This window comes from Perca fluviatilis, chromosome 4 (genome assembly GCF_010015445.1).
Source record: "Perca fluviatilis chromosome 4, GENO_Pfluv_1.0, whole genome shotgun sequence".
Taxonomy (NCBI): Eukaryota; Metazoa; Chordata; class Actinopteri; order Perciformes; family Percidae; genus Perca; species Perca fluviatilis.
The window spans coordinates 28,525,020-28,545,356 of NC_053115.1; the positions used below are offsets into that span (position 1 = coordinate 28,525,020).

The window sequence follows — 20,337 nt, forward strand, 5'->3', positions numbered from 1 at the left end:
CTCTGGAGGCCTGATTGGTTTTCTAGCAGATCTGTCCGCGATGGGAACACTGTGATGCGTAGGCTGGAATGAGCCTGAATCCCAAGGCAACCTTAAATTCAATTTGTTTCTGGTCTGAAATTGAACCCTTGATCTACCATATCAAAAGGTACATCACTTCCCCGTCAATATCATTTAGTTCTTTACCTTCAGTGGTGTCCCTGGAGTCGGAGCTTTCCTTGCCGATCGCTTTGCTGTGGTCTCCTGAATCAGTCGGCGTCTCCACAGCTGGCGGCACAACTGGAAGCCCCCGCAGCTCCTCTCCCACACGAGACGCTGAGGTACTGGGCTCGGCTGCTGCTGCTGCTGCTGCTGCTGCTGCTGCCGCCCGCCGCCACCGCCGAGGCCCTGGAAGGTACCCACATATTAGCAGTAGTTAAACTAACACTGAGTGCTGTGTGCCTCATTACGAGTTAATTTCAGTGAGAGGAAAAGGGAGGCGAGGGTCAAAATAGTTCTTTGCTATCCAAGCATGCAAATGCGCACTCCCTGAAGTCTGCTCTCTGAGTGCTTTGTTTTTCTTCTATCTTATTTTTTCATATGTAGAAAAATGTTCCACCCAGACAGGACCCAAGTGGAACTGAAAATAGTAAAACATGCGAAATTACAGAGTGGATTCCTGTAAGTGACAACAATTTCTGGCACTTTACCCAATAGGTTTTGTGGGAAAAGTTGCTCATCTATTTATTCAGAAGAACTTTTGCAAGGCCATGTGTAAAGGAAAAATATATATAAATCACACCTACTGCTAAATACCTGAGTTAATTTTTAAAAAAATTTTTTTATGCTGTTAGCACTGATTTAATCCCCATATGACTGATAATACGACAGGATCCAGCGTGTAGGAGACTCCCATCTACACTAATTAAATCTGTCCCTCTGCTAAACACCTCAGCAATGCTCGCAATGCCAGCAGCAGCAGCAGCAGCAGCTACTCAGAGTGATGGGCAACGTGCAGACAAACAAGACATGCCAGGAAAACAACGTGCACGAAAATGACGTAAACTTGGAGCCGTTGAGGCGGCAGCCTTGCAGACTTTCCATTTCAGTGGATATGGAAGTAGACTACGTGTATTCAACGATCTTGAAAACCATTATCTGCTCATGTAGAGTACAGCACCAGATGAACGGTGTATATGAGTCAGAAAGGACAAAAAAAGAAATAACAGTAGGTGGTTACCATACACAGGATACTGATAGGTTAGATGCACTGCATGAGAATCATTTAGATGTCTCAATGACGGTTTCTACTAGGGCTGTCAGAATTAACCCGTTAATAACGACTTAAAGCAAATTTTTTTTTATGTGCGATTAACGCGCCCACGCTCTGGGATTTCGACGAAACGGCGGAACAGGAGCAGGTGTTACGGGTCCTGGAATGCATCCGTGAACGGGAGAGGATGGCTAGCAGAAACAAAGCTCCCTGAGCAGAAACGGATACAGAAAAGGGTCTTTGGAATGGCCAAGTTGAGTTTCAAAGCACTTCCACTTGGTTCTCTCCACAAGACTAAAGTTATTTGCATGTACTGTCGATGTGAACTGAGTTCCCAAAGGAGTAGTTCAAATACCACTGGACCATTAAAAACTTAGGGGGGAAAAAAAAGGTCCCTTTTAAAGTACATTTAGAACAGATCAAAAAAAATTGCGATTAATTTGCGATTGATCGCACCTGAGTTAACTAGGACACTCGTGCGATTAATCGGATTACAAATTGTAACGATTGACAGCCCTACTTTTTACTCATTCAATTTAAAAAGCTATTTCAGCAAACCCAGAGCTGTATAGTAACGAAGTAGAACTACTTCACTACTGTACCTAAGTACTAAAAGGCTGTGTCTGTACTCTACTGGAGTATTCTTTTTTTTACTTGAGTACATATTTTCGATGAGTTTAATACTTTTACTCCGATACATTTTTTATGTGCTGCATCGTTACTCGTTACTGTTGTGAATTCCTCACGCTACGGAGACTGTGTAGGTTACAGTGTGTGAAGTTACGGCTACGTTAGTTACGTACGATAATTACGTAATGTGCGTAAGAAATCATTGAGATCGCGTCGCGTTTCTTTTCATTACGGTTGCCCGTTCAGAAGTCCGAGACGATGTCAGTTTGTACTCTTTCTATTTAGCCGTTGTTGCAGCAGAGTAATCTATTCCTGAGTTGTTTCAGTCTGCAGTGAGTCCTGAATGTAAACCGTTTGACCCTGTGATGTGAAGCTGCTAGTTTATCTGGATTTTGCTAGCTTGCTAACTTTCCACTACATCACACATTTTATATCAGTATTTGTTAAAAAGTGATTAATAACCCACTGTTATAATCAGATAATAGTAGTTATAACAGCTGTGACATTAATGTACCTTTTGGGGTTTATTTCAGAAACTTTCTTCATATCCAGCAATGTACAGCTTGTGACTGCCTTAGTACCAAGTAAAAGTTGAACTCCAACAATATGATATTCAAAATGTGACTGCTTTCTTTAATAACTACATAACACAATACTTGTACTTTTACTTTTAGTACTTGAGTAGTACATTTTAAAATAAACTACTTGCAATACTTAAGTACAAGAAATGCTGAATACTTTAGTGCTTCCACTTAAGTGTTGTGCTTAAAGAGCACTTCAACTTTTACTCAAGTCCCTTTTTTGACAGAGCACTTGTACTTTTACTCAAGTATGGGTCTCTAGTACTTTATACACCTCTGAGCAAACCCCAGCAGTCTGGCATTTCAATCTGGTCCAAAATGAAGGAGAGTTAAAAATGTAAATAATAAACGATGTATGTACATATAACCTTTTAATTACAAGTGTAACATTAGAAGCTGTATATAAATAAAGTGCTAGTTCTGGTCGTGTTTGAGCCATGCTCTCCCTGTTGTGCTATAAATGCCCACCTGCCCATCTGGAAGTAGATGCAATGCCCTGCCAACATGTTCTATCAGAGCTACTGATAGTAGACATTTGGTTGTGCGGTGGCATCAAGCTGCAAAAGCCTGTAAAGTATTACGCCGCTGCATTCTCTGTGACGCTGGATCGTTCATCTCAATCTAAAAAAGGAACAAAAATGATCTCCGCCCACATAAAAACAAAACAACGAGCTATTTGTCAACAAATGTCTTACGATAAACTGATCTCTTGTCATTAAGATTGCTCGTGTGGAAAAGAAATAGAGCGGAGCCAGAACAATAGCGGAGTACAGCTTTGTCTGCGTTGGTTGCATGCATTCATGTCAGCCGTGAGTGATTTGAGCAGTGTGGCTATCGATCCAGGCGTATCTTTGCGCACCCCTTCACAACTTATCAGTCCCTATAAGCCCTAGTGAGTCATACAGCTCAAGGAGAGAAGCGGGAATAATTTGTCAATGCAAATGACATAGCCCGGGGCCGAACACAGCCTAAAGCAGAGGCCGACTGAATGCAAATCTCACCGCTTCCATCTGTTTCCATTCCCTTCAGCCTCTGTGCCAGGACAGTACAACCTGCCATAGCTCCACCTGTTCTGCCCCCTGGTTACTCTTGAGCATAGCTATCACTTTCAACTGCACGAGCATTGTGCGGGCCATACTGATGAAGCTCTACGTGTCCCCAGGTTCTAAAATCTCCACCACAAACAAACGGCTCACTCCCCACTTTGAACCGTTCCCCGCAATGCAGCCGGTGGTACTGAAGTTCTTCTGTACATCATGACAGACTCTGAATTATAGACAGCACTCTAAGTGTGTGGTTCGTGGCTTCCCGTTGTAGTTGTATTCACATTTTGTTTTTAACACTTTTATTTCGCTTTCACAGCACATTCAACTGAGGCGAGTACAACGAGGTGAGGGGGGGTCTTCAAAAAAAAAAAAAATAAGTAGGTGTGAAAAATAAATGTGTTCTGTAAGCTACATTGGATGAGTTTTTTGTTTTTTTTACAAGGGCAAAAGTCTAAAGTTCTGCAAGGCTGCAAAAGGGCAACAAGTTGGACTAAACAAAAAAAGTAAGTTTGATAGGGGGGGTTATACTTTCTAACGCTAGAGCTCTGTGCACATAAAACAGAAGCATTTACTGTCACGTTGTCACGGTATCTTTTGTGTTAATCTATTTATTGCCGAGGTTCTGTGCAATGCGTTTAATGAAAACTATCTGTCAAGGGGGTAAAAAGTGAAATCAGAAGTAAATGCTGGCATCAAACACACATAAAACTCACAGGAGAGAAATGCTGCCTTGAGCTTAATAGCTGTAACGAGCTGATGTGCTGTCATTGCAGTGTAAAGATAACCCCACATGTCTGCAATAGAAAAATCTAAACGTAATTTTGGCAATATTATCCTAAAACTGCTGACGGATCCATCAGGTGGACGTGCTGACAGGCTTAACACCTTGATGGTGGAAAGTGCTATTGATAGCTCCTCTTTAAAAAAGGCAGACTATTGACTATACCAACGTGGAAATGTGCACTCAGCAGAAAACCCCACCGCATGAGAAATTGCCAAGACCTCCCTGTGACTCCATAGTGCACGCGCACACACACACACACACACACACACACACACACACACACACACACACACACACAATGCACACATCACAAACATATAATGTACAGACACATGCACACAAGCGCCCACTTGCAGGAATACAGGCCCCCTCTTTTCAGCACAGGAAAGCCCACAGGAATCTGAACCCTTAAGTCTGCTATTAGTAGAGGGTGTTTTTTTGAGCACACACACTTCCTACAGCAGAAGCACAGGTGGGGGGGCCTCTACAAAATCAGGGCCCCTGCGTGGCTTCATCATGCAGGCCAGAGAGGCTGGAGAGGGAGGATTCTGATAAGATCCGAAGAGACCAAAGAGTGTTTGCGAATATTTTCTATGGTATGTTTTTAGCCTAGAGCAGAGATCTTCAACAGGGGGCAAGGGAGCCCTAGGGGGTCCTCAAAGTTTTTTCAAGAATCAAAATGTCTTAACATGCATCCAACATATTTTTAGCAAATATAAAATCAGCCTATTTGTGAGAAAAAAATTTACGATAGGCTTACTGGCCTATACTGTAGGTTAGGTAGTCACTAAGGTAGCCATCCACAGATACAACTAATCCAAATAATGCACTGTGCCACATGTATGTTTTAACATTAAAACATAATTTATAAAATCATCATAATTTTTATTTTAATAGCTTAGTATTCTATGCATTCAAAATATATCTATTTCTGCTTTAGGCCGCCCACACTTTATTGTAGCTCCTGTTTAATATGCAACTTCATTTTATACAATATATGTAGTAGGTGGTCCCTGCTCCATTTCTCTCTTAGTTAAGGGTTCCTTGGCTTAAAAAAAGTTGAAGACCCCTGGCCTAGAACAATATAGTAAATCTCATAATGTTAAACAAGCAAGGAAAAATGTGTGTAGTACATTATATTTTCATGTGTCTCTGAACTACTTTAGTAAGGTTACCGCTATCTGGTGGTTCTAGCAGTTCACATGTAAATGTGCCTCCCCTGTATGAAGATGTTGTAAGCTTTTCATGCCAGAAACTTCAGTGTTGATTTCATTTTCTTTAATACAGACTGGTGAGATTCCACTTAAAGATCCAGATGGTAACTTTTATAAAAAAAATTAAAAATAAGTTATTGTCATATTTATTGAAACTGTCATTATCCTGACAGTAGTACACGAGACAGATAATCTGTGAAAAAAAACATGTTCCTCTGCCTCCCCCTACTGCTCCTAATGGCAATTGCAAGTTCCCACCGTGCCCGTAGGAAAACAACCAATCAGAGCGGAGGAGTCTCTAACCCAGCGTCAGTACGCTCGTTCGAGATGAGCCAGGTCTGCGCAGAATCGATCCCAGGCGCTCGCCGCCCAATGCGTGCCGGTTAGATTTGTGTCCGACTTGATCTGACATCATGAACACGTGAGCGCAGTTGCTTTTCACCGACTGCTAGACCCAAGCGGACCCAGGGCATGCTGGGAAACGCCGGCCTCTCAGCTGATCGAACAGCCGATTGGTTCAGAATCGACTCAACATGATGACGTTTTATATAAACTTGTTATTGTTTTTGAATTGGAGGGATTTTAACTGCCATTTGTCTGATTTAAAGGCTTATTCTGTACAGAACACATGTTGTGAGGCTGATAGTGACGTTTAGAAGTCAGAGAGACTAAATCCGTTCAGATTACAGATCATCTACAGTCTGTTGTTAATTAAAATCAGCAACAGATCGCATGTAGAGCATTTTGAGAGCTACTCTGTCATAATTAAAACAAATGGAGACCGTGTACAAGCTGATATATGGGTCTGATAACATTTTATTAAATCGGAATCGGACCACAGTGTTTCTGTGACTTCCTCTTCAGCCTGAAGGCTGCTGGAAACAGCTGGAAACTGTCCGACTTGACAGCGGATTTTTGTCACCGCCCTCTGCTGCTGCCGCCTGCCCTCGTCCACTTTACAGGCGAGGCGCAGTTCATATCGAACAAGCCTGTTGACAGCTCGTGGACTGCGGTCAAACTGTCAAACTTGGATAATTCCATTTGGGCTAAATGGGGGTGCTGAATGTCCAATTGTACATAGAATTGCTTGGTTTGTCCCAATAAATCATGATTTATTAGCCTATATATTTATATAGCCTATTTTGGTATAAATATCAGCCTTTTAATAACACTCAAGAAATCAGAAGTACTCGATACTGGTGTGTCCTGGCCCATTTCAGGCACTGGTTTAGCTGTGAAATGAGAAGGTTTGTGACCAAGTCCAGCCAAAACCAAGCACCGCCCAACGGCCGACCGGCTGGAGCAAGCTTTCTCATTTTACAGCTAAACAGTAAAAAATATGTTTCTGAAAACATATGAGGCGAGAAAAAGGCAATGCGGTAATGATGATGTAACTGACACTGCGTTAGAGATACCGGGGCTCTGATTGGTTGGTCTCCTTATGCCATTAGGAGCACCGTCGAGGCAGAGGAACGTGATATTTTCACAGATTATCTGATTTATGTACTACAGTCAGGATATAGTGACAGTTTGGGCAAATATGACAAAAGTTAATTTTCATAAAAGTTACCAATTGAACCTTTAAGGCATTAAATGGCTGCCGATTCAAGGTGACTTTGACTGCAGACCTCCCCGTGGAGGAGGGCAGGCAAAAAGATGAGAGTTGATTTAGAGGAATCAATAAACTATCACATTATTATTCACTGGGCTGAGGCCTTGAAGCAAACTGTCTTCTTGAGTGTACAAAAGATGTTTTCTGACTGCACCAGGGGTTAGAGTCATTTCATTAATACATCAACGCAGCCAGAACTGTATTGAGACTGCAGTGTAAAGCTATAGTGTGTAGTTTCTGTCTCCCCCATGAGGAATTCTAAGTAATGACATCAACACTGTCAGCGCGTCCACATGACACAAGCCTTCAGTGATCACGCAGCACCCCCACCCCTCCTCCACGCAGTTGCTAGTAGTTTAACCTGTCAAATAAACAAGGACAGGGAGAATTAAAAAAACTAAAAAACATGATGGACTCTTCAGAAGAGTCCATTATCTTGTAATTATGATGTCCTCTTTTCCTCCAAAGCTGACTGTTGCTGTTGTCCTTTATTAGTGGGGACTTAAAACGCATCACTCAAGCTGCTTCGTGCGAAAGTCGCCGGACTACACCGTTTTGTAAACCGAGCCAAACTGAGAAATACAGAGAGAATTGTGTGGAGCCGATCAGTCTTAATTAGCTTTGCATCAACTCATTTGGCAACGGCTTGAATGTAACGGACGTTCATTAATATAAAATAGTAGCCCTTTGGCTAAATCTGGCATATTTACAGACATGTTTATTAATATGCACTGTTCCTGTCAAATAAAATAAAGATAAAGAACACCAACACTGTTTGCATGGCTACAAAACAGTACCACAAGGGTTACATGGAAAGATTAGTTTTTTCTGCTTGGGTGAACTGACCTTTTAAATTAAGTTCATCTTGACACAACATACATAATAGAGTATAAGCAAGGATCATCATATTATACTGTGTGCATCATCATGAATTAGGCAATCTTGTGATTTCCGTCTAAGATTGTATCAGCAACATTACTTTATTCTCGACATTACCACTTGTCACTGTAGGTGTGACATGCCATCTGGCATCTAAATGTTGAACAAACAGATGCGGCGTACCATCACAGTATCTCATACCCACTGTGGCGTGTTTGGATGGAGTGTAAGCATGACATTATCTCAGACATAATGACATAACACTGATGTGGCGTTAAGTTGAGTTTACTTTCTCCACCGCCCTTTAGTCATTTTCCCCATACTGTAATAATCAAAAGGCAACTTACCCGCTGGGTGACTCATTAACTGGAACATCTGTCAAAATGAGGAAAACAGCAACCATGAGACAACTATTCCAAAGCAAAGGAAGCACATATTTGTCCAAAAAAAAAAAAAAAAAAAAAAAAACAGCTTGAAGGACTGTGACTGTGTGTTGTTATTACCTATGTCTGTCAAAACTAAATCACACTTGCTTACATGGAGGACACCTAAGTCTGAAATAATTAAACAGATGGTGTAAGGTAGTTACAATGACAATTAAGCATGGTTGATGGAGCTGCACAACACAGTTTTTTATTAACATCGCAATGTCAACATATGCTACAAACACATCGCAAAAGTTTGCGATATTGCACTCAAGTATTTTGAGAGTTTGTTGAAATAGAGTATCAGTAAAAAACTGCTTTTTAAAATGTAACTTTTATCATTCTTTTTTTTATTGGGTGCTTTTGTGTTCAGTTCAATGTTCAATAAATGATTTCAAGCAATTTGTTGTATTTACTGAGAGCAGCAGAAAGGCAGAACTGAGTACAGTTTGATATCTGGTTATTTATCGCAAGTAGGCCAATGCCGCTTTCTATTCAGAAACATTATCGCATATTTTCTTCATATCATGCAGGCCTTAAGGTTGTACTGTATTTTCACAGCAATGTAGGTGTATCTATGTAAGGAAAGTGCTGTTAAACAAATGTCATGATCAATTTCCTTTGTTTTTTTTTCCACCATGTAAACTAATGTCATCTGGTGAGGGAGGGATCTGAATCTCAGCTGCTCTCAGCCCCCCGATTACATAACAGAAACAGACCTCCACTACACGTTATCAACGCCCAGAATTCCCCTACGCATCTCCACTGCCCACTTAACGGATTACCACACATAGACTTAGTAAAAACCTTTTTAATTAAGCATTAATAGCTTCACTTTGTCCAACAGAACTTCTCCAAGACCTAAATCTCTTTATCCTGGCATGTAATTATCAGGGCCAGTTTGGCAATGTTAGCCAGGTTATAAATATATCATACTTAATACATAACTTCATCCATTTAAGGGGGAAATTAACTCTGTTCTGTCTGCCTGAGGCAATAATTAAATCCTGTTAAGGAGCGATGTAAACCACATACAAGCTGAAGTCACTCACACAGCGTGCGGCTATGGGAAACTGATCGGATACATTTACTTACGATGCAACATACAATCTTAGAGTCATTTTATCAAATACAGCTTATTGAACACTGACTGGTAGTGGTTCAGTGATATGCCCAGCAGATGTTTGATGACAGCACGCATGTGGAGAGGATGAAGAATGTGAGTTTTGGTACAGTAACTTTTACCACTATCCCGTGTCTACTCTGTACAATAACAAAATGGTTAAAGTTAGTTAATTTAAGCCAGATGGTGTCAAACTGTCAAAGTCCACACCCATCAGCAGTGATGGAAAATAACATGTAATAGCTACTCATGTACTGTAATTGTATTCAATTTCTTGGATCCAGTATTCCCCAATTAGCCAGATAGGCCAAAGACAATTTCACACCTTTGTTTTATTTTATTCTTTTTGTCCATTTTAAGCTACTTTGTATTTCTACTCCACTTATAGTCCTACCTCACTCATTGTGCTTTTCACTCCACTTACATTTATTTAGCATCTAGCTAGAGTTATTAGTTCGCCTACTTACCGTACTTTTCATATTGGAATTTAATTCCAAAACAAATAATAACCTGGTAAAGTTTTTGCCAATATGATTCATTATATCATTACAAAAATGTTTTACGTAAAGTACGTAACGTTAACGCACAAACAATTCCACCTCTATGATCTTGCTAGGCTACAACATCAAAAAACTCCCACTAACCAACGTTACAGGCTAATTTAGCGCAGTTGCTAGCTTACGGTGCAGGGGCTGCAGGTGTGTGTAGGTCGCCGTGCGGTTATTTACACTGTTTATCTGCTGGCTAGCAAGTCACTGCCAAGATTCAGGTAACGTTAATCACAAACTTTGGTTTTGTTCAGGTGTGTGAACCCCGCGGGGTTAGTCACTGAGGCTAAGCTAGCCGCCGTCAGTAGTTCAGAAATACCCCAACCGTGGGCGATATTACGAATCCCACTATGGCCACGCCAAGACCCGCCCTTCAATAGCATGTATTGGCCAGGCGTCCATGCTTACGCAAGGTAACGTATCCCTATTTGTTAAGGTCCTATCCCCTGACCAATCGGCTATCCTAACCTTAACCACTCGAGGTCAAACGCCTAACCCCAACCAATCGAGCCGCTTCGTAGGGCGGGTCTTGGCGTGGCCATGGTGGGATCATAGGGATTCGTAATTTTGCAGCCCGCTGGCTGAATGATCTAGCTAAGTAGCCGACATTTCCCACCAAAGTTAATCACTTTAAGATGGTTCTAAACAGCTGAACCAACTGAGCTCTATCATCTATCTACAGAAGAACAATCAAGATCGGCTAGCACCCATTTAAAAAATATATAGATTATTCCAGAAAAGGTGTTACCTGCAGTAGAAATTGAAGCTACATCCTTGGGGAGGACGCCCTCCTGTCCAGCAGGAGGCGCAAGTGTAAGAAGTTGTGTGCAGTCTGTGCCTGTTTGTGAGACACTGCCCGATGTCTCACTCTCCTCCTTTTTCGACAACTGGACAGATCTAGCAGAGTCAGAGGTGATCCCTTTACTGTTCTCCTCATCCTCACTGTCCTCAAACGAAAACTCTTCCCCTTGCTCCTCATCTTCCTCCTCTTCATCCTCTTTTGGTGGTTGCCGTTGAGACATCACAGTAGACATAATCCCTGAAAGAGAAAGCAAATTCAAGTGTAAATAGTTTGTTCTAAAATGAGATGTCCACCATTTGATTTGAAAGTGACACATACCGGTATGATGAAAAATTATGTGATGTGACACCACATAATCAGAGACACTGAATAATAAAGTTAAGATAATGTGTATTATATATTTTTCTTTAGGGATTTGTAAGCTTTGAAATAATGCAATCATGTTGTAACCAGCCTTTTCTCCTGCATCTGATAATAAGCTATGGACTAAGGAGTTATTGCTTAAGCCTTAATGTGCTACTGGCAGTGTAGTTTCAACTTTCACCCTTCATATAAGATAAATGATTTGGATAAAGGTAAAAATATTGAAATGGACTGAAGGATTGGAATGTCTTGTGCTCTTCATAAGACAGCAAAGCCGCTTAACAAAAACAGCTGTATGTAAACCACCTTAGATAAAAATCATTGTTGTACTTAATAACACTGACCTGAAATAAACTGTTAACCCTAGCGTGCTCACAACAAAAGGTTAGACTGAAATTCTCAGACTTTTGTTCTTCAGTACTTGGAGAAGTGTGTACATTTCTTGCAGTGTTTAAAACACCATACATTGAGCAACTACTTGACTAAATAAATGAAATAAAATTGTAATAAAGTATAAAATAAAAAGTAATGTAGCCTTGGTGCAGAGAGAGAGAGAGAGAGAGAGAGAGAGAGAGAGAGAGAGAGAGAGAGAGAGAGAGAGAGCACTATAAAGATGACATATGGCCATAAGAAAGGCCGTTAGTTAAATCAAAGAGTCCGACGAGGCTTAGTGGCAGATTCATTAAGATATCAACACACCCACTGATGAAAACATCTGCCCTTACATTACAGACCTCAATTATCTGAGAGGCTAATTCCATCATGTCTCGTCAAATGAAAGCTGGTATGGCAGCAGAAAACACATTTTAGAAATTAATTTAAAAGTCATGAAAAATCAATACAGGCATAACATATTTGCAAACACATAATATGTTTCACACTGATTTTGGACCCATGGTACTTTCCTCTACAAATAGCCGGGCATTTAAATTGTCGGCTGTAACTCTTTATGGAAATAAGCCTTGTTGTGTTAGCATATTTTCAAAATAAAATGGAAATCTTCCATGACACACATGCCCTTAAGGTATTAAATTGTCGCACGCAGTAATAGTTTCATTATTACACAATGGGGGGAGTTTCTATGACATACACTCCGTTTCTGTGCATGTTAGTGTACCACTCAATGAACTCGGCATCTGCATTGCATTTTGATTAGCACCGAACTGCTTCCAATGCTGGAACATTCTCGGGCCTGATGGGGCAGTTTGTCGGGCTCCTTTGGGAAAATGAGAGCATGGAGCGGAGGCAGCTGAACGCGGGCTGGCTGTAAAATTCATTGTCAGCACTTGTTGTTTAACCTGGACACAAGGGCTGTCACGATGTCATTTACAGCTCTCGTTATCTTTTACTACTGCTTGCTGACAGCTGAATTGGGCATGATGTTTGTTAACACCGTGTGGTTAAGGAACAGAGATGGCTCTGAATCCTGAATTACCACCATAATGTGAAATAAAAAAAAGTTATGTTATAGGTGCACGTTTGCTTTTCGGTTCTCTGCGTGTTTACGAGAACGCTATGCCACTGCAGCCTTTGGACCCAGCCATCCCTTCTGTACCACAAGCACAGTTTTTTTTTTTTTCCATTTGGCCCACTCATTGCTCAAATCAACAATGACTCTTTTGTGGAGGAAAAAAAAAAAAAGAAAAAAAACTTCTGTCAGAAAGCATTGTTTCTACATTCGTCACTGGAGTACTGATTAGGTCATTTGGGCCGTGCAGTCTATGGTATAGCTCATATAACGCGTGGGGGGAGAAAAAAAAGGATGATTTTGTCAGGAGAAAGCAGCATCTTCTTTTAATGAATGTTATAGAAACCATAAGTGTAAAACGTTAATGAAAGAAATTCCCACTCTACTTCCACGGAAAGTACGTACGAAGGACATGCTGACTGAGAATCATTCTCGATTGTTCACTAGAGTGAATTTGGTTTGAGCAAGCATGGGAGCGCCCTGAAATGTAATTGATATTTACACTACATTACAATCAACCAGACAGCTGGTGTCGTGAATAAAAAGTTCAGGTTGATAGCACTAATAAAAAAACTGAAAAAAGATTTTAACCCTTCCTCAGAATCAATACGACAGGTATTCGGAGCGAACTTTCTGTGAGGGGGAAGGCGTTTGGACAAGCCATCAAACACATTTCAGCTTAGAAAAACAAAGAGGCCCGGGAGCGGAGCTGCGTGAAAGCTATTCTTGAGGGAAAAATAAGATACATCACAGAATGGAGATGAAACCAACTCCTACACACCCTGTCGCTGACCTACATAGCGCTTTGAAAACTCTCCCGCTGTGTACCAAATGTGCTAATGAGTAGAGGGGATGTTGTATGTGAATAGAGGAAAGTGAGGTGTGCGTACACTTTTCATGGGTGATCCTCGGTAGTCACACATGCGCAGGGTGCATTCGGAGTGAAAACCTCAAAAATGTCTTGTTTCAAATTTAGCGGTTGGATTAGAATATTTAGTGGTGGTTTTTTTACTTATTTAGTGGTGGTTTTTTATTTTTTTTGTATTATTTAGTGGTGTTTTAAATTTTTTTTTTATTTAGTGTTATAATTTAGTGGTGTCCCCCCCTACCTCCTTGTGTTGTCTTCCTGTTGTACTCCCAAGGTAAAAAAATGAAAATTAACCCTTTTTAGACGCTTTTGTTTTTTTTTTCGTTTCTGGCAATTTTTTTTCAAGATTCCCTTTTTTGTGTGCTTTTTTTCCCCCACTACCACAGGATTCACCACTAACATCAAGTTATTACCGCTAGTTTTACACTTTTTTTTTTGGAATTCATAATCAATAAACCTCATTTATATGAAATGATACCTCATTTTTTTTTTTTTTTTCAAAAAATCTGAAATTATTAACTATTTTGACAAATAGTTACCATTTAGTGGATAATCACAGACTGTCACAGTTTAGTCAGGATACGGTTTAGAAAGAGAGAGATTTCATAGTTTTTTTTAAATGCTATAAAAATTAAATAAAACACCCAAAATTCAATGAAAGTAGTGAACTGAATAAATTTGACCTGCGATGAGCGTCGTATGTAACCATCCGTGGGTTTTTTTGGGGGGGCAATTTGGTTGAAAGAGACTCAAATTTCTGATGTATTCGACCAGTGGAAAACAGCAGGGTTAATTACTGAGTTGGATCTTGTGGGTACATACAGTACATGACATCTGACTTATGTTGCCTGATTTCATCTCAGCTGCCTTTTGTAAAAAAAAAATAAATAAAAAAAAATGATAGGGCTTCAAAACAAAAAGAACAAAAACGTGTTTCCTAACCAGTTAACTGTATTCAAAACTTTCTGTAAGGATTCTGCAGATCTGCAGATTTAGTTGGAGCCACTGATTTACAAAGTGCTATGTTTGACCAACTGCAGACAAACCGCACAGCCATTGGTCAGTGGCAGTCGGGTACGTCAAAAGACAATGGCAGAGAGAGCAGCAGCTGGTGACGACTGAATAAACAGCATTGGGAAATCTAACAGAAAGTCACTGAGCGCACTGCTACTTAAGGCTTTTTTCTTAACGAAAAATGGCACCCAAACACTCAGCAGACAATCAGAGGCCAGCGAACCATTGACAACAACAAACAGTGCCAGGCAGAGACGTTTCTGCCTCTGACGCTGCTTTCCTTCAGCGTCCCTGAGGACTACCTATCAAGAGATACGAATGTGACCCGGGCCAATTTAAGGAAGTGCAAACAGCTCCTTGAGAACAGACGGAATATATATTTCTATTGCTGTCAAAAGGCATAACAATCTGAGTGAGTGGGAGGCTGTTGACAGACATTTTTGGATTTCATGGATTCATGGAAAAATAAAGATTTTTAGAACACAGAGGAAGCGAAGTCTATTGCATTAAATATTAAAAATGGTTTGAATATTTTAAATTTCACTTTAAATGAATTTCTGAAGACTGTGAGCCAAAGGCCATTTGGAGGATATCATACCACACTGTAAACACAACATGATTCGAAGGTTATCTATGCATATTTGAGATACTTCCCCCTAGGTCTGCTGTCCGTTTGCCACCGTAAAGACATTCAGGGACATATTATTCATTCAGTCTGGCCTTCACATGCCCTCTGCTGTGGAGAGCAGCTCCAGTAACGTCCACAACATCAGTGATGTGCTGATTGTGTTCCATTAGCCAAGGACACAGTGGGAGTATCTGGCATTTGTGCTCAAAGCACAATAGCGTACTGGACTCATGTGTGCTGTAATGTACAAACACTGAACTGAATAAGAACGTCCTGAATGTGTAAATCTGACTATGCTTTAGTTTGTTAAGAAAACAAATGATATGTCCAGGTTAGAATGAAACAATGTCATTTTTTTTCACTATTTTTCAGTGTATGACAAGTTAAAGATAACTAATGGATCCTGTTACACAAAGCGACTGCTGTATTTGCAGAGGCTCGGCTGGGTTGTTGATCAATGCCGTGCACGTCAATTTCCTTTCTGTGTCAGTGTTTCTGGATTTCAAAACCCAATCTCACTCAGTCTCTTCCCTGCCCACCTACTTTTATTTTCTGCTACACCATTGTGCAAAACCATTATTAGTGGGGGAGAATAATAGTCTAACAGCCAGTAAAAATGACTGGAAGTCATTAGTTACTCAAATGTGTCTTGATTCTTGATTGGTGTCTTGTTGTTGTCCAATAGAATAGGCCGTCATCTGTTGTATCCGCAATAGATATTTCTGTCCTTTGCACATGATACACATTAAAAAGGGGTACTCTGGCAATATAGAATTACATTTCCATAAAGTTTGGCGAGTAACAAGACGGACTGAAAAAAGGAATGGTCAAAATCATTGCAACAGAGGCCAAGATGTCTTGACTTTTTAGTTCCTAGTGTGGGTCAAGTTCCAAAAGCAATGGATCCTACACTTCCCCTAATGCAGAGGTTTTCTAACGGTTAGGGTGGCGCAGAGGGAGTGACATGAGGCAGAGTGAGGTGAAAGGGACAGCTGCATGCTGTTTGAAAAATGTTAGGATGGATGGATGGATGGATAGATACTTTATTCATCCCGAGGGAAATTTTAGGCATCCAGTAGCTTTAGACAACCATAACACAACAAACACACATATATCTCACATACACACAAATCACTCACAGAAATTTTAAGAGTTAACAATTTGTTAAAGCGCCCATATTATGCTCATTTTCAGGTTCATAACTGTATTTTAAGATTGTACCAGAATAGGTTTACATGGTTTAATTTTCAAAAAGCACCATATTTTTGTTGTACTGCACAGCTCTCTCTCACTGCTGCAGATCCTCTTTTCACCTGGTTTCTGTTTTAGCTACAGAGTGAGACCTCTTTTCATCTTCTTCTTCTGTACTATCTTTGATTGCACTCGCACATGCTCAGTTGCTTAGATGTAGATCATGTCAGCTAGCTAACTCTAGAGACAGTAAAAGAAAGGCTGTTTCTCCAACTTTGGTCAGTTACAAGGCAGGATTAGCTGGGAGACTTCTAAATGAGGGCACACATGTAAGTAGTTCTTTTGTAGATTATGGTGAACTTGTGTGTGTTGTAGCAGTGCTTTGCTATTGAGAACGACGTAGCATGCTAGCGTTAGCATTAGCGTTAGCATGCTAATGCTAACGGTTAGCATGCTAACGAGCTAACGGTTGTGGTTAGCCAGCTCATTTCGGACTGTGACGTCACAGTCCGAGGCCGATTTTGAACAGCTCACTAGGAGACTGAAAGCAGGACACATTCAGAAACTGTATCTCACTCAAAACAGCATGGATGGATTTTTTTCAAAGTTTGTATGTGTGTGGAAGCACCAGAGACACAAAAGAACACCCCAAATCCCAGAAAAAGTGTTTTTTTCATAATATGGGCACTTTAAGTGATTACAAAGACCATGTGATGCAAGGTGCTATGCATGATAAGGTGCTATTGTAGAGCGTGTGCAATGGTGGTAGTGCAAAAGTGAACAGTGCAGGGATTGAACTGTGCAATAGCTTATCATTACATATTAACTATGACTATGAAAAGACAAGAATGTAAACATAATAGAATTGCTTGACAAGAAAAGAAATAATGTACTTTAAGAACAATATATAACAGGGAATAAGTTAGAAGATGTAGATGTTATGACCAGAGTGTGTAGGAGGGCTAATATAGCCTATAAGACAGTCAGGTGTACAGCAGACAAAGTGATATAATGGTAGGGGCTGAGAGAGACAGGCTCATGCTAAAAAGTCAATTTCTCCCCTCCCCCTTTGTGCAGCATTGAAGAGTTGGATGGCCCTGGGGACAAAGGACCTCCTCAACCTGTCTGTTGAGCATGACAGTGACTACGTTTACATGCAGCCAATAACCCGTTCAAAACCGGAATATTAGCAATAACCCGGTCGCACACGGCCACGTAAACACTGGCAAAAACCCGAATATGCTACCTGGGTTACCCCTTTTCTAACCCGAAAGTTTGGTCATGTAAACGCGTATTGGCATATCTCCATCAAAAGGAACATTGATTTGTGTTCTGCGCATGTTCTATTCGCAAGGAATCTTGGTCTTTTGAGTAGAGGAACTTCTTGTATGCGCCAGAAAACATAGTTATAATAATAATTATATACTATAATAATATAGTTATATATATGTCAATGCAGAAAACCTGCGCGCAGTATACCGGAAGTAAACAAGAAGTAGATGTAAACATGGCGAGACGCAGCACAGCACCACACTTTTGGAGCGAGGAGGAAACCAATTTCTTTATTAGTGTGGTGAAAACCATGAATATAATGTCTTTTGTTGACGGCAGAAAGTACCGAGATAGTGAGATTTATAAGAAGGTGACCGAAAAGTTATTGCGTCTTAAGGTTGTCCGTAGGCTACGTCCAGACGCTAACCGTGCGTCGCCGTTGACGTCGGGATATTGCCAATTGATTACAAATTCCATGTAGGAGTAACTCTCTCTGCTCACGCATGTAAACGGGTTATTACGAATAGTGACCTTAACCCGACCCTAACCCGAAAATTGACAGCTTGTAAACGTAGTCAGTGACAGAAGTCTGCCACTGCAACATGGCATCATGACTTTGCGTAAACATACACGCCACTTTCCTGCCAAATGGCGTGTGATCTGTACGCATTTTGAGCTATCCACGTGTATGTCTACTCTGTATACAGCGGATGTAAACATACGAAAACGCGAAAACGTGCCGTAATATCGCCAGAACAAAAAAAAATAAATAAAAAAAAATAAATAAGGTTGGGTTTAGGAAAAGAACATTGGGAAAGGCTTTAGTAACACAAACAAAACCAACAAAAACATGAAGGTGACCAGCGTCACACACTTAGGAAAACAATAAATGGTTGGGTTTAGGAAAGAAACATTGGGGAAGGCTTAAAAATTAAAAATAAAAAAAACGTTTGAAAAACACCACACACGGGACACGATCCCGGCTCTCCTGGGTCAAAGTCCTGTGTTTTACCCATCCGTGGACTTACGTCCTTTCATACTACTAGCTACGGTGAAAATTCACACGTAATGTAGGTCAATGGCGGCCGAACGGCGTTGATAAACGCACTAAAAAGCGATTATGCGTCTTGATAACACGCCAAAATGGCATACGAATTAGCGTGTCATACATACGCCACTTAATGAGATCAGTCTGGCCACTGAGCATGCTCCTCTGTTTTACGTAGTTTGACCCACTCATTTTGGCCCACTTATCAACACGGTCAGCAGGTAGAGCAGCAGCTACTTTAAAACACCACCGATTGCCGCAATAAGCATCAAAAAGTGTCATAGCTCAGTCAAACAGAAATAATACACATATTTTTTAAAGAAGTGTGACCTGCACTTTACGAGGATATTCTCTCAGATGTCCATCATTTAGAAATCCCAGAAAAAGATGCTCCTTACATCCATCAATCAATCAATCAATTAATGAAATTTTATTTGTCACATCCGACTAGAGGTGGGAATCTTCACTGACCTCCCGATTCAATCACGATTATCATGTCAGCGATTCAATTCGATATCTTGATGCATCCCGATGCGTCAAATACATTTTTCTATTAAAGCCATGTAGGATTTTTAATTCATAGCTTTTCATAGCTTCAAAAACCAAACATTCTGCAGTGCTCTAATACTAAAGAGATTGGATACATAAAACTACAGCACTGAGCACATGGCACTTCCTGAATGTGCAAAACATACCAGAATATGTAAACAGAAAGGTTGTTAGGCATACATTAAATTGTAAACACGAATAATCGATTATGGCCCGGCCGATTAGCGATGCAGCATCGTCCACGTCCACGATTCGATGCATCGATTATTTGATTCATTTCAACACCTCTACGTCCAACGCCAGCACACTAGCCAGCAGGACGCCCAGCAGAGAAGTGGCAGTCGGTGTTCAATTGCTCCAGGCTTTGCCCCATCAGATGTAGAGATGGAGATGGACGCAGGTTCGTACTGTAGCTATATATATATATATATATATATATATATATATATATAGCTAATAGCCATCTTCACCTTTTCCTCTGCGTTTCCTGTGATTTGTACATTTAAAAACCTTGAGCGGCCAGGCCGAGGTCAGCCGGTGACTGGTGGGTTGATGTCCCCCAATCCTGACGAGCGACTCTCAGTCACGAGATGGCCGCAAAGATGGTCCTGCTAGCTTGAGCTCACCTTCTCCATCTTTTTCTCCTCGTTTACTCAGATGTTTACATGTTATAACTTCACTGACCAGAGTCGGCCTGAGGTTAGCAGAAGGTTAGCAGAGTCAGCAGAAGACTGGCGAGTCAAGTTGATTTCCCCATCCTGATGAGTGACTCATAGCCACATGCCATCACCGTCCAACGTCAACCACATAGAGCACGACTAATAATTTTTGAAAATGTACAACTCAGCATAAAGTTTTGCGGAGCTGACAAGAGAGGTCGGCTGGAGATTTTGTGCCTCACATGGAACAATAACCAGGATCTAGCCTCAGAATCAACATGTTTTGGGGTTTTCTTTCGGTGTCAAAGTAATCCAGAGATAACTGTACATGGATATGTTGCATATAGGGACAAAAAAATCAAGTTGTACCTCACAGTGTGA

At 40.7% G+C, this 20,337-nt stretch overlaps 1 protein-coding gene across 3 annotated transcripts in view; it reads right to left on the bottom strand.

The window, feature by feature from the left end:
• Nucleotides 1-20,337, bottom strand: part of arhgef10la (Rho guanine nucleotide exchange factor (GEF) 10-like a) — a 131,277-nt gene that overhangs the window by 108,243 nt on the left and 2,697 nt on the right. For all 3 annotated transcript variants that reach the window (XM_039797920.1, XM_039797922.1, XM_039797919.1), the window contains exons 2-4: nt 10,843-11,133; nt 8,346-8,373; nt 187-387 (exon numbers count right to left, since the gene is read on the bottom strand). In XM_039797920.1, the coding sequence (XP_039653854.1) occupies nt 187-387; nt 8,346-8,373 (229 nt within the window). In that variant the 5' untranslated portion in view covers nt 10,843-11,133. The remainder of the gene's footprint in view (nt 1-186; nt 388-8,345; nt 8,374-10,842; nt 11,134-20,337) is intronic.